This window comes from Rhea americana, unplaced genomic scaffold (genome assembly GCF_003343005.1).
Source record: "Rhea americana isolate MKP2758 unplaced genomic scaffold, rheAme1 scaffold_442, whole genome shotgun sequence".
Lineage (NCBI taxonomy): Eukaryota > Metazoa > Chordata > Aves > Rheiformes > Rheidae > Rhea > Rhea americana.
The window spans coordinates 95576-110098 of record NW_028186582.1 but is presented as its reverse complement, the minus strand read 5'-3'; the positions used below and the strand labels follow the sequence as shown (position 1 = coordinate 110098).

General features: G+C 35.8%; 1 protein-coding gene across 6 annotated transcripts in view; it reads left to right on the top strand.

Moving 5' to 3' along the window:
* Window positions 1-14523, top strand: part of ARL13B (ARF like GTPase 13B) — a 50231-nt gene that overhangs the window by 22366 nt on the left and 13342 nt on the right. For all 6 annotated transcript variants that reach the window (XM_085315915.1, XM_085315914.1, XM_085315913.1 and 3 more), the window contains exon 5: window positions 11613-11718. In XM_085315915.1, the coding sequence (XP_085172041.1) occupies window positions 11613-11718 (106 nt within the window). The remainder of the gene's footprint in view (window positions 1-11612; window positions 11719-14523) is intronic.

The following is a 14523-nucleotide window of genomic DNA, read 5'->3' as shown; positions in this document are numbered from 1 at the left end:
CATTATACAGAGAAGAATCCTCAAACACTAGCAGGTGGCTTCCCAGAGCTTTCAGATGTTAGTCATGTTAACCAGCTTGGGTTATAGCATGTAACAACTCCCTTACACACACTTTCATGCATCTACAGCATAATTTCTCTTTCATTAAAAGATATTTTGTTATGGCTGTTTCAAAGCTGTTGCTATTGAGTTTTTTTTTCCTGCTGTGTGAGCAGAAAGGGGTTGCTTCATTCTGTACCAATCATACCAGTCAGAATTATTGATTGTTACTGCATTGAAAGAGATTAGCATTTGGATTTACTTTTTAGGTTAAAATTTTTTATAAGTGGTTAGTTTGCAGTTGGCTTGTATGTAGTGCTGTTGATGAGATGTCACAAATTCTGCCAGACAAAAACAACTTGGCCAAAGGTGATAATTGAAGACTTACCGTAACAAAATGATTGTGAAAGTTGTGAAACTAGATATAGGTTCTACTGGGCCTGAGACAAAAAGCATAGGACTGCAAATTGTGTATGCAGAAATAAAATGAGAGGTTTAGTCTTTCAGTGCTGTATTAGTAAACTGGGATTATTCTTTTAAAATCAAAGACAATTTAAGACACACTTCAAGAGGGTGATGTGTTTGTGTTAACCTTGAACTGCTCACTATCTTGGTATCCTTTGCCCGATGCAACAAAGCAACCTGTTACTGAGGACAGAGAATCTTTTATTAAATATTTCTATTGATTTTATTATGAAGCAGACAAAATTTGATGCACGTTTGCATGTGTTTAAGAATATAAAATCCAGTACTCAGTCTTTTATTTTAGTTAAGTATAAGTTTCCGTTAGGTGTGCTTTAGAAAACTTCTAAGTTCAACTGTTTTTAAGTATAGAGGAGAAAATACTTTCTTCAAACTTCCTGTGCATGTTTTCCTTGGACTATGATCAAGAATGGAAAATTTCAGTAAAAAGTGAAATGTTTAGAAGTAGATGATCATGGAATAAACTTACTTTTACTACATTAAGTGCAGATTCTAGAATTGCTTAAGATACATCATGCCATGGCTGCATTCAAAAATGAGTTGTGCTCTGCCTTCAGAAAAGATCTTAAGCAGTTAACATTTAGGAAGGCTTCTTATGTTTTCTTTGCCTTTCTGAAAAATTTCTTATTGGTTCTAAAAATGGATTCTTTGCGCGAAGGTGAAGGATACCATGTCTCATTTTGCTGTAGGCATCTACATAAGATGCCTAGTTAGACTAAATAAGGATCCTGCACATCTTAAGTTAACAGGTAGAAAAGGAGGGGTTCATGAAAAGCTGTAGTAGGTTACTCATATGCATCGCTTTTTGGAGTGCCTATTGACTAGATTTGCAGCTTAGATACCCTAAGGGTGGTTTGAGAGTACTCTTCATGTGAATATACTGTATTCTGCCTGAGGTCCCCCCCCCCCCCGATAAAAGATCAGTTTGTGGGGCTCTGGCTAATTCAGATGTTTTTCTTTGAACTGGTTGTTCAGGCATAAGTGTTAAACAGTAGAGTAATATATTCTGTCTGATTTTAGAGATTTCAGGACAATTTGAAACAGTAGTTTCAAAAGTGAAATTTTTTTTGAAACCCCAATTCTAAAGATTTTTAGTAAGAAAATACAGTATTTCTCTACAGCATACAAAATGCATCCTTTTGGAATAGCTGTATAGGATCAATCCAGTAATATGTCAATATGCTACCTGTTAACAAATGACACTGTTGTGGTTTCTCTGATTTCTCATWTATATTTAAACCTCTAAATAGATTTTTGCACAATACAAGTCATGGAATTTAACAGTGAACATGTTTTCCACAGACTTAAATCTGTCTATCTGCAGAAGGATTAGCTGAAAAACAAAGTTAAAATACTGTGAAAATCAATCATCAGAAAGAATGATATTCTACCCTACTGTGGCTGCTAGTGTGTTTTTTCCTTTTTTTCTGTTGTTGTTGGTTCTTTCCTTTCCTTCTGTGCTCCCCTGCCCCCCCCATTACCTTAATATTTGACTTCAGTGTTTAGTGATTAGTGACCCACTGCAAGAAAATCCAAAAAGCTTGGCAGCTAATAGAAGTTACAGTAATGTACTGAGGCATATGATCAGGCAAGCTTGGAAGTAATTTATTGGAAAACACTACTTGGGGGTGGGAAAAATGCAAGATGTACTTATTGTATTGCAATAAATCCTCTGCATTGCTTAACGTACTGTAAATCACACTGTAGCAGAGGACRCGTGAGTCCTTTAAGATAACATTGGTCTAGAATGTTTCAGAACTGCTTGGCACCACCAAGACTGCTGCAAGGAAAGTGGGGCATGTGAAAGGAACCAGGAGTGCTAAACAAAGCTTCAAACAGTTGACCTGAAAATCTGTTCTGGTATAGCCTAACACATCTGTTGACCCATGTTAATTTAGCATGGCATGACAGGCAGATGATTAAAAAACAAGTTGTAAGGGCACCATTAATGCTTATGTGAGGTGACAAGACATTCTTCTATCTAAGAAAATGCAAGTAATTACTGAAAAGCTTTAAAGCATGTGTAGTCATCCATCAAAACACATTAGTTTTTCGAAGGGGCAGTTAAGAATTTTTCATAAGATCAGTCTAGCTTGAGAATTAATTAATTGCAGGAAGAGAAGAATTATACTGTGTTTCGTAATCAGTCTGTGTATCCATTTAAAACTGATAAGTTTTTTTTTTTTTTTGATGTTTTGCATGCTATGGTCTTGAAATGGCTATATACACAAAATTCCTTGCAAAAAAAGGGAACAGAATTGTATGACTGTTATGGGACTCTTTGCAAAGTATGACTCATCATAATTTCTTCTCAAGTATCAAACTTGTGGAGAAGTAAGCAGAAAGCACTTCAAGTTGCTGTTAACTGGATTTTTTTTATCTTATTTAAACACTAGTTGTACTGAATAATGGAATGTAAGTAACTGAACTGTAGTTTCATGTCTTACATTCTATCTTGCTGGCCTTCAAAACTAGCCCTGAGCTTGCTTGCCAATTAAATGTGGTTGATTATATTGACAATGCTGGTTTCAAATAAATAAGGATGTCTTCATGACAAAGATGACATTGAAGATTGTTGTCTTGACTTCTTCAGTGTTCCATAGCAGAACTTTAGTCACATCCTAAGTCTCTGTTGTTGTCCTGCAAGTTTTTGTATATGCATAGCAGCATATCCTGTGGCTCTTTCTGCTGAGATTAAAGATTTTTCCTTGAGATTTTTGTCAATAAATGGAGAAAATGCCTATTCTTTTAGAGCCGTGGAAAGGGAATGAGTGGATTGAAAACACTTGTGTGACTTAGTGTGACCTCTATATTGAAAAATAAATAAGTAAATAAAAAGATGGGCTCTAGCCTCTGCCTTTACAGTGATAAAGAAGCACAGACTGGCCTACCCTCACCAGATTTTTTTCTTTGTGGATAGTTGAAAAAATTGGGCTGAACACCTAACAGCAGGAGACTGACTATGCAATATAGGTAAAACAAATCAGTAGGTGGAAGAACATTAGCTTATTAAACAGTAGTTTCAAATTCTTGACTGTTGTTTAAAAACAGCTCTAAATTCTGCTAAACATACAAATCTTAGAGCATCAGTATGGTCGGCCCATGTTTCTAGCCATTCTTCAGTCAAAAACTGCATCTTATCTAAACTGTTACTTGCATTGAAACATGAATTAGGAACATATTAGGAACCTGAATCAAGAGCAGCTAACTAGTCTTTAAAAAAAGAAAATCTGTGGAAATGTAGTTGTGCTAGTAATATGACTGTGAGAATTTAGTCAAACTGATGTAGCTCTGTGCCTATTCTGTGTTCAGTTAGAAGCTATTTAATATTGAAAATACAGCCAAACAACAGACAAGGCTACAGGGTGGACTGTATTTTGGGGGGAGGTGGATGGGGTAAGGAACGGATACAATGTGATGTAGAGAAGAGGAAGAATTAGGCCCAGTTTTGTACTCTGCTGGAGGTACTCAGAGATCAAAGATTATTGATGTGCTTTCATGCACAGATTATGTTCGGGGGTAGGGGGAACATCACATTTCAGTCTTCAACCTATGACTTTCGGTCACAGTTAAAGTTACATGTGCTGCACCTGCAAGTCCTGACTGACAAAACAGTGATCTCATCTGAGGAAACTGTAGGGTTTTTCTCTATAATTGGTAAGGGATTCAAGCATCACTTCATTGAAAGTAAAATTGAGGAATTTAATGTTTTGATGGTGTTTTTCACGTATTAAACTAAATCTTTAATGTCAGTAGTGCTCTTTAAGAGATGCATCAGAGACCTAAAAAATGAGTAGATGCCTGCTTTTGTTTTGTTTACTTCAGGCAGGAATAATACTAAAAGTCAGCACCTCCACTTGATCAGCTGGTGCAAAGATGACAGCCACCTATGGGTCACAGAAGTCCACAAAGAAAATCATAATCTTTGTCAAACAGTCACATAGTGAAGGTACAGATACTGCTGTCTTTTAAACTAGAATTTGAAAATGAATTAGGAGCAAGAGGATGGGCTTTAGCACAGCATGAAGGGTAGGTGAAATCATATCCATTTATTAGTACATATARTTTGAATTACTGGTTAGCAACTTCCTCTAAAATTGTGATGCTGTATCTCTTTCATGATTGTTTCCCTGAGAGTAGAATTGCAGACTCAAAATCTGTACTGTGCAAAATTTCCACCTAGTTTCCATTCCCATTTCATCTCTGTCAGACCATGTAGCTAAACATCAGCTTGAAAATCAGCTGTAATAAACGTAAGAATTTCCAGGTAGCTTTTTAAAAACATTTTATAGGCAACTTCACTAAAACTGTATTGTTTGCCTAGATGTTGACATGTTTTGAAGATGAAATACAGGAAAAGTAATATTTATTTATTTTTTTAATATTGTGCAAAAATGTGGCAATACCATTTGCTTATTGACTTTGGAAGTTCTTCATCTGGAAGTCAAACATAGTATCCTTGCTGTGAGATCAGAGACCTCTTTGGGACAGAGCCAGTAGGCATGATTCAACTGATAGCAGAGCAGAGTGGGCCAGAGAAATTATGCTTTGGTACATAAGAATATGATTCAGACCTGAGGTGGGAATGAGGCCATTTACCCTAAGTGAAACAAGTTATAGTGGTTGTCTTTCCTGTGGCCGCCTAAAAAGGTAGTATGAGAAAGGAATTGATCTCGAGTTGCTTAGAGATACTAAAACAGGGTGAGTTTTGAATCTTATATCTAAGTATTCTCTAGATTTAAATGTAAACTGGAGGAACTGGTTAAGGACAAGGTTGAATCAGAGAAATCTCTCTCCTGTCTCCCTGCGATTACATGTATACAAACTCTTAATTGGTGTTAGTAAGCAGATAATCTTGGAGCACCTCATGTCACCAGTTTTTCATTATAGCTCATCTTCATTTTCAATGGATTTTTTTGCTTAAGAATTAAAGGCATGAAAAGCAAAATACTGAAATGAAATAAACCCATGCTTTTGAGAAACTGGCTATTGCCAATCGGTAGAAAGTGGCTGGTGGGTCTGTAATTGTTGTAAACAATCCATAAGGTACTGAAAACTGAGACTGTTTTGTAGCGTGCTGATGAGGAACATAGGTTACAATCTCATAACAGGTACCATTTTAATTGTTTCAGTATAAGCTAAAAACTTTAAACGTAATCTGCAAAAAGTTTGCAAAAGGAGAGAGAGGGGTCAGAGCTTAGTCTTAGAATGCCTAAAGGTCTCTTGGGAGGCCTGAAATTGTTTGGTAGTTCTTGTACATGCTTGTTTGTGTTAAATATCAAGAATTTTGTTTTCTGTGACTTCTTGACAGGCTAAAGTAGAGACAATAACTTAAGAGGAAAGAACTTGAAATTTCTAAGAACAAAGAAACGTATCTGACAAATCCACACCTTTCTTCCTGTTTGTTGATCGGGAATTTGAGTTTCATACGTGTTAATATAAACAAAACATAAAGGTGCTAACAAACCTTTTCCAGCTTTAACTGCTCAGGCTTCCCCTCTCTAGTATCGATCAGTTCATTGATTGCTGTCCACAGGATTATCCAACACAAAAATAAGAGTTAAAATTCTGAAGAAAAACCATGCATTTTAAATAAAAGCTTCCTGTAAACCATGGATAAAAAAATAAGGCATTGGTCTCTCCCTTGTGAGGATGGCTGTTAAGTTCAGAGGTTCTCATCTGTGTTCCCCACACACATCAGAAATCCTGATTAAGTCTCTCCAAAAGCTGTGGCTTCTCAAAGTAGCCCTGAAGATTAATATTCTTGATCTTAGGTAAATCATTCACATACAGATATATTTTTGGTAAGTTGCTTGTACTCATGTTGACAGTTCTGACACTACAGTGTTCTGAGCACAGGGTTATTTGCTGTTCATTAATTTTGATAGGCAACATGCACTAAAACATGGGCAGTTAAAAGACTACCTTTTATTTGTTTGTTAATTATTTGCTCCAAGTAATTATTTTATGTTGGCAAGTCAGGTTTGATCCAAAATTTTGGGCTTGTGGTAGCTGACTATGATCAAACCTAACTCAGAAAGAAGCATCTGTAAAAGAAGTAATCTGTATTTTTCACAGATTCCCCTTCATAGTGTGTTCCTACAGTATATACTTTTCAGTGTTGTGTTACTGTATGATAATCCCATACAACTGGAGAGAAATGCAGAGGCTGGAAAGCAATAAATAGTTTTTAAAAATAAACAACCTCAGAACAAGAAAAAAAAAGAAATCCTCAACTCTTTTTGTAGCACTTTGTATTTTTGATGAAAGCTGAGATACGATTGTGTCCTGTCCATGTTGGGAATTTTTTCACAAGAACCGCTTGGGTTGTAGAGTAAGTTATAATATGCTTCGTTTTCTCTCTGATCAGTAACTTAGATTTTAGAAACAGGTCAAGGAACACACACAGTTAGCATTTACACTGTTTTTCACTGACATGTTTTCTGGCTTTCAGAAAAATATTGTTACTAAACTGTAGATGTCAGTTGTGCCAAGGCACACATACACTCCCTTTTCACACTGTTTCCCATGACTTTTCAAATAAAGTTCAAAAGCTTTCTAGTTGTTATTAAAAAAAAAAAAAAAAAAAAAAAAAMCTACTTGATACAAAAACAGTTGCTGCCTACCTTTTCTTTATTTTTTTAAAAAGACAGTTTATGTTGTTAGGCTAAAAAGGTGCCAAATACACTTTTTGCAAAATTGAAATAAGCCAAGCATGATCTTCTATATGAAGGTTTTCACTTGGTAACTTAATGTGATTTTCACTTGGTAACTTAATGTGATTTTCACTTGGTAACTTAATGTGATAAACCAACACACACTCTCCTGGGCTTTCAAGTATGTTTTGATTATATACCTCCTACAGCTTAACAAAAAATATGTTATATGTGAGGTTCTACTGACTTGGAAAATTAAAATCAAGCTCTATCGTTAAGGTAATTCTGACATTCTCCCTAGGGAAGGAAGTTTTATGCATAAAACTTGCCCTGAAAATTAGCATTCCTGTGCATGAACAACAGAGCTCTGAGATTATATACACTAAGAGAAATATCAGATTCTGGGAGGGTAGGCATCCACCGATTTGTATGTTTTGACACTCAGGTGCATTTCCATTCTAAACTGAACTACTGCTTTTACTTTCAAATTTGCAACTTTGTAAACATCGAGTAAAAGAAAACTCTTTACCTTGTAATCCTGTTTTGGTGGCAGCTCTTTTATCCTTTACTGAGGAACTCCTGTGGGCAAGCTTGAGTGCAGTCTGAGAAACACTGTTTTGAATACTTGCSTAAGTAAAGTGTCTTGAGTGGCCTTCCCTTACATATTTTCTGCATGCCTTCTGCTTCTAGTTCTTAAACAGTTGTCCAGGGATTTGTCTTCAAGAGCTGTGGTGTGAGAGCGAGACGCAGAGAGGGAGAAGCTGCCTGGTGCAAGTGCAGTGCACGGGCAAGTTGATTACTCTCTGCTTGGGGAATCTGGTTCTGCCTGTTCGGACGCCCGCCCGGCTTGGAGGCGGAGCGCCCCGCCGGGGGCGGCCCGTAGCAGGAGGCGCCCAGCACCAGCCCCTTGGATGAAGGCCTTCCTTGCTAGCTGGATGGGTGGCACTGTGTAAGGGCAGTAATCACTGTGTTCTGCACTGAAGTGCGAAAAAAAAGAGAAAAAATGAGGGCTAGTCGTAGATGTATTCATAAATTTAGTTTGGGGGGGGGGGAAAACCCCAGCATAATAACACCCTTCATCACAGTCAGGATCTTAAAAGTGTAAGTTTGACCCAAAAGCCGAAAGGGGGTGAGGGTGGGGGGTATGACATGGACTGCATAGCCTGAGTTAAATTATTTACATTCTTGGGGAATATAATTTAGAGACCTCTGTTTGAGTACGTTGCTTACCTAGATACAGCACTTTGCATGCATTTTTTTGAATACAGTTACTGTTGCGGCATGAGCACTGTGAAGAAAACAAAAACTAATTGCCTAAGAAGAAAAATCTTTTGCTTTTCGAAGTATTGAGTTAAAACTCAGCAGCCAATGTAATGACAGGACGGTAATGTTGTATTCGTACTGTATTTGTACTGATCTATACAGTTTACCAACATTACGTTCTAAGAAGCTGTTGTTGGAGGAATGAGTAGTCCAATAACTTAAAAAATATTGCAGTTATTTAATCTGGAGGTGAGAAAGGAATAGGCTATGCCAACAAAGTCTGTGTCCAAAAATTTTCTTCAGTCAGATATAGGTGGGAATTCACAGCACTGCTGAGGAATGCTTTTTGAGAGTCTGGGGGACAGTGCAGTAAGATTTTCAGCCTGGGACTAAGATACATTAAATGAATACAGTGGATAGCTGTTTTCAACTTTTTAATTACTTTCCATTGCTTTCCTGAATTTTATTGCAGTTTTTCCCTGGATTTAGCTATGGTTCTCTTTCACTTCCAAATACCAAGAGGACATGAGTTGTTCAGGCTGATTGGTGGGGAGGAATAGTACTGGAGTTACCGTAAGCATACTGAACGGGGCCTGTAAGAGCTGAACAACAGTTAGGGAACCTGCACTAAGTTGTACAGAGCAGAAAATACCGTAGAATTACTCTGACTTCCTTGAGAAATGAGAATGGGTTATCAAAGTGAGGAGTGGTGGTCATTCATCTCATAGATAAATAGTGACAAGCTAAGTTTTTTGAGCTGTAAATGCAACACAGTTTTCACTTTTTACAACTGTGTGAGGTTAAAAGCTTTCTTAGCAGTAAAATAATGAAGAACTGAGGTTCTCGTACTACAATTCTGGAAAATTGGAGGGAATCTGTATGACTTGGTAGATCAAGTCAAGGTGCTGACAAGCTTTGCTAACTATAGAGTAAATTCCTACCATTGTTCCCTGCCAGACAGGATGATAAATTCAATATATTAGACTTAGTCTAACATTCCTTAAAACCGTGTAAGTTAAAGATGATGATTTGGGATTTCAGAAGAGAGCATGCGGTGTTTGGTTCCAAAACCGTGTACCATTGTTTCCTCTGGAAACCAAACATTTGTGATTTTATCCAGAAAGGCAAACTGGAGTTTTCTTGCAATGGAAGAATTGCTAAAATTTGAGAACATTATTTTGGTGAAATTGCTTTATTAGAGAGAAGTGAATACGTTTTTCAGAATCTCTAATGCTATGCAGTACATTTCTTTGCAGATTTTGCACTTTGCTTGGATTTTGACTCTTTAAAAAGTGCAAAATTACATTGCATTGTATGCTTACATTCCAAAACATTCTACATCAGTTCAAAGCAAACAGTACCAGTTTTCCCGCAGAAAAATGATAACTTTGAACAAGAATAGAGTAATGATGGTGAAATATTACTTAATACCTTTTCACCATTCCAAGGGATTTGCCATGCAGCAATATTGTTAGGAGGATGGTCTAAAATGTAACTAGCTTTTAATCAGAAACAGCTAATGGGAGAGAAAAGTATATATCCTGTTGTCACCAACTGTTTTTGCTAAAGGTGAGAACACAAGTTTGTTGACTTGACTTCATCCATGAAGTTTTGTTTGTTTCTTATAGAACTCTCAGATCTTCAAGAAACAAATGATTTCCTAAGCATTTGTCTGTAAAAACATATTTTGGATTTCTATCTAAAATTCTCTATTCATTATTTATATTTGCTTTTAAGTTACCTCATAAAATCAGACGTTTACATTCCTAAATACTTAAGAGTTACCTAGTTAACATTTTTCTGTCATTTTCTACAAATTGCTTCATCTGGTCCTTTACTTCAATTTTAACAATTTTATCCCTTTCTGTTGTATTTGAAATCTGCAGCTATCGARTGATAGGGAGGTGGGGGAGAGAGAATAAATACATATTGCTAGGGAATGCCTGAGAAGATTTTGGCTTAAAGTATGTCTTATGTAATCATGCTGCCTGTAATCCATCTTGCTTTCTTAGATGGTGGCCAATTTAAATCCAATTCAGTAGAGGAATTGAGGTTTCAAGGACATACAAGTGCTGTGAATTTCTTGAAAATCATTACTTAGATAGCTGAGGGAAATCCCAGCTAGTGACAAGATTTTGCCTTTCCTTGAGAGGTGGTTCCACGCAGTTTCTATCAGTCATTTTTGCTATTTCTTGCATACAATTTATGTTAAGCTTTTTAGGGCTTTATGTTGGAAACCTTTTCAGTCTCAGATGATATAAAGGAGTTTTCTGTGAAACAGAGATTCAAAAATTAATTTTGATAAAAGGAAATAACTTTCATTTCCATAGTTATAACGTGGTATATCTAGGAGTTCRCTGAGGTGCAGAACTTAAGCACTGGGATGCTTTATAACTCTGGACAGCCCTCTTTATGTACATAGTAGTCTTTGATAACAGGGTTGAAGGAAGTGTAACATCCTCCCTTTCAAAACTTATGTCCGTGTTAAAGTGAGAAAGAATAAATAATGTTCTTTGGATGGTATTCCAGATCGGTTTTGTATGTTTTATAAGATATATTTTACTGGCAGTGGTGTTGGATACAGTTACAGACAATATGGATACAAGTATTTTCAAGAATGATAGTCCCCCCAAATTAAAGAGATGTTTGTCTTCTGGACTCCTTTTTGCTAACATATCTCGAAAAAACAAGAAAATGATGGCACTTTATTCTGCAAAATACTTATTTTGTATTTTATAAGCTTTTTTTCTTCCTTCCATTTAATAATCAAGCATGTCTTTTACAACCATTTGTGGAGGTCTGTTTTCTTTAGGAAGAGGGGGTTCAAAACATTATATATCAAATTGTTTAGAGTCAGAGAGAAATTCTGGATAGTAGACAGACCTAAGATGATCATGAAGCAGCATTATGGCATCATCTTCACTATAAAATACAATTGCTCTGTCTATGGGTGCAAAGTAATTATTTGATGTTAGTATCTCTGTTGAAGGTGGTGTATGGAAAAACACATTTTTATTAAGTAGAAAGAATAACTAAGAATTAAAGCTGAAACAAGTGTTTTCTCTTTTTCTTTTCCTCTTCTATTTCTCCGTTACATCAAAAATGTGGGTTTGGGAATCTGATCTCTTTCTAACCTTCCTGGGTAAATATTTCTTTTCTTTTAATCTTTAGGCTGGCAAATAAGCAGGATAGAGAAGGAGCTCTGTCAGAAGCAGATGTAATTGAGTYGTTATCTCTGGAAAAGCTTGTCAATGAACACAAGTGTCTATGTCAAATTGTAAGTATATTTTCAAATGTATATGTAATGCTTGCAAGGAAGTAAGTGTGCCAAATAGAGTAAAACTGAAACTGGAGCCCTACAGTCCCAGCAAAGATACAGCACATACATCTGTTTTGCACACAATATTAGTATTTACCTTGCCATTCTGCTTCTGGATCTGTTCAAGAAGAAATCTCTATGATTCTGCATTATGTAGGTCCTCAAAGTGTACTTGCTGGCTACTCTGAACTCCTGTAAAAATAGATAATTGCTGATGTGATTTAAAACTTGTTTAGCTGGACTGCAAGTTTAGTATTCCACCTCTTTAGAAAGAAGTAGGAAGTGGGATCTGTCTATGCTGACATTCAAGAAGGACCACTATGTTCAGACATGATGTTAGTCTTTTTCTGTTCATAACTAAAACTATCATTTAGTCTGAGTTACCATCTGGCAAACAGTAAGAACTTAATCTAATTCTTAGTGCATCTGATTCCCTGCACAGTAGTCACAAAAGAACACCATTACAGCTAATTAACTACAAATAACTAAAATAACTACATTTCAGATTTAATATTCACAGTCATATTAAAAAAAATCTTACAACTACTCTCCCCCAAAACCAACAACAGAAAGCTGTATGAAGGCTATTTTAATATTGGTCAGTATCACAGAAAATTTATTCAGATCAACAGTCCATGAAGTTTTTTTTAAGTCTTTGTTTTAATCACCCAGCCTATTATCCAAGTATTCATGGGGTTTACTTTTATAATCTTTTTCTAATTGTACTAAAAAACACTTTAAAGATCTGAGTTATATTGAGACTAATAATGACATGGGAAGGCATTTTACAGAACGATTCTATCAGGTATTTAGGTTTTAAAATTTAAAGTCTTTTAATTAGCCTAGTGAGAGCTGCAAAATTCATAGACTAGTACAAAGTTCTATTATTTTTTCTAGGAAGTTGTGTCATAGCAGGGGCATAACTTCACCATTACGTCACAACTCTTTAAGGGCTTTTCTTCAGTAAGGGGACTTCATACCATGCATCATAAGCAATCTTGAAAATAAAAAATAGCAGGCTAGAATTAAAAAATGAAAGTAGAGTTTTGAGGAAACTCATTCCTGCATAAGCTTTTTGTGTCCATCTATTAAAGAGACAGTTGACAGGGTTTCTTTGAGAGATTTCTGTGGCAAAAATATTTTCTCACAAACCATTAAAATAGAATACCTTAAGCATTTTAGCATATTTTTCAGTGCTATAGAATTACTAAATTTATGGCATATTTCAATAAAATGTTATTCTCATTCCCCATTTGTATCATGGTGTAAACAACAAAGAAGCTAGATGGTACATTCTGTAAGTAATTTAAGCTGAGAGCAACTGAGGGTCTTACCTGCTAACATGGGCTGCTTCTTTGCTAGGCTAATKAAATGTAAACTTGGGTATTTCAGTGTGATGACTGATGGGGTAAATTTAAACAGGGAGTTATGAAACAGAAAGGTTCAAATAAAACTAGGCAGGCACCCAGAAAAACTTTTGTTTATTCTTTCTCTTTTAATCAGTTTTCTTCTGGAACTTTAAATCCCCCTGCAAAATATAAAAGCAAATACGAAGAGTCATTTGTCTCGTTGTCACACAGTTTCAGTGAGAATGACCTTCATCTTTTTCTTTTCTTTGCCTGAGTATATTTTATAACTGAACTAAAGCAACAATAACTTGTGTGCAAACCTAGAAAAAAATTGCTCCAGTGCTCTCTATTGTCTCATCTTAGTCTTCTCACAGAGACAGAATATTATTGTCTATACATTTTCTCTCTAATTAGGTTCTGCTGGAGAATATTGTAGTATTCCATGGTAAGCAACACTCATATTTGAACCTTAATTCAGAGAAACTCAGAATATATTAAAATACAAAGCCGCTTTGGCACTCTGAGGGGCACAGTATGTCAGAATTATTTTCTCTGCTGTAAATTGTAGAAACCATATCTGACTGTGGTGCCATTTAAATGCTTGTAAATGTAGTAATGATGAAGAGAATTTTTAGGTGATGCTATTGCAGATTTAGTCTTTTTTTTTTATTTTTTTTCTTCAAGCATGAAAACAAATCCTGAAAACAAATCCTGGACACAATTGTGTGAAGTATTCCTTCTTCATTTCAGATAAATAGCATGACTTATTCAATTATTTTTAGGATAGCAGCTTAAGAGATCTATACAATGCTTCAAAAGATCCTAGAAAACAGGTCTGAAGAGGCCTTGAGAGCTCATCTAGTCCTTTCCATGTTCTAAACTAGAATCAACTCAACGAAACAACTTCATGATGTGTTTATATGTTGTTTTTTTAAAAAATAGCTTTCTGTTAGGAAGTTTTTCCCTATGTCTAACTAAATCTCTTTTGTTCCAGTTTATTCCCATGATATTTGCCTTCTTGACCATGAACATGAAAAACAAATTATTCTTTTCCTGTTTGCCTTTAGCCTTTGCATATTTGAAGGCATATATCATATTTCTTTGAAGTTTTATCTTCTCTAGAAGAGAAGAACCACTTCAACTCCTTCAGCCTTTTCTTACTGGATGCATTTTCATAACCAAACTTGTCAAGTTTTTCCACTGTTTTCCTCTTGTTTCGTTAAACTCAGTTCACGTCTTCATTTCTGTTGCATCCAAGCTAGGTGAAGTATAATCTAGCAATGGTTTTGTAGCTATATTGYAATAGATTTACCCAGATCATGTTTCTCTTGCTTGCTGATGACAATATTATGACAAAAGTTTTACTCGAATCAGGATGCATAATGTATTGCTTTACCTCATCCACAATGCCTAT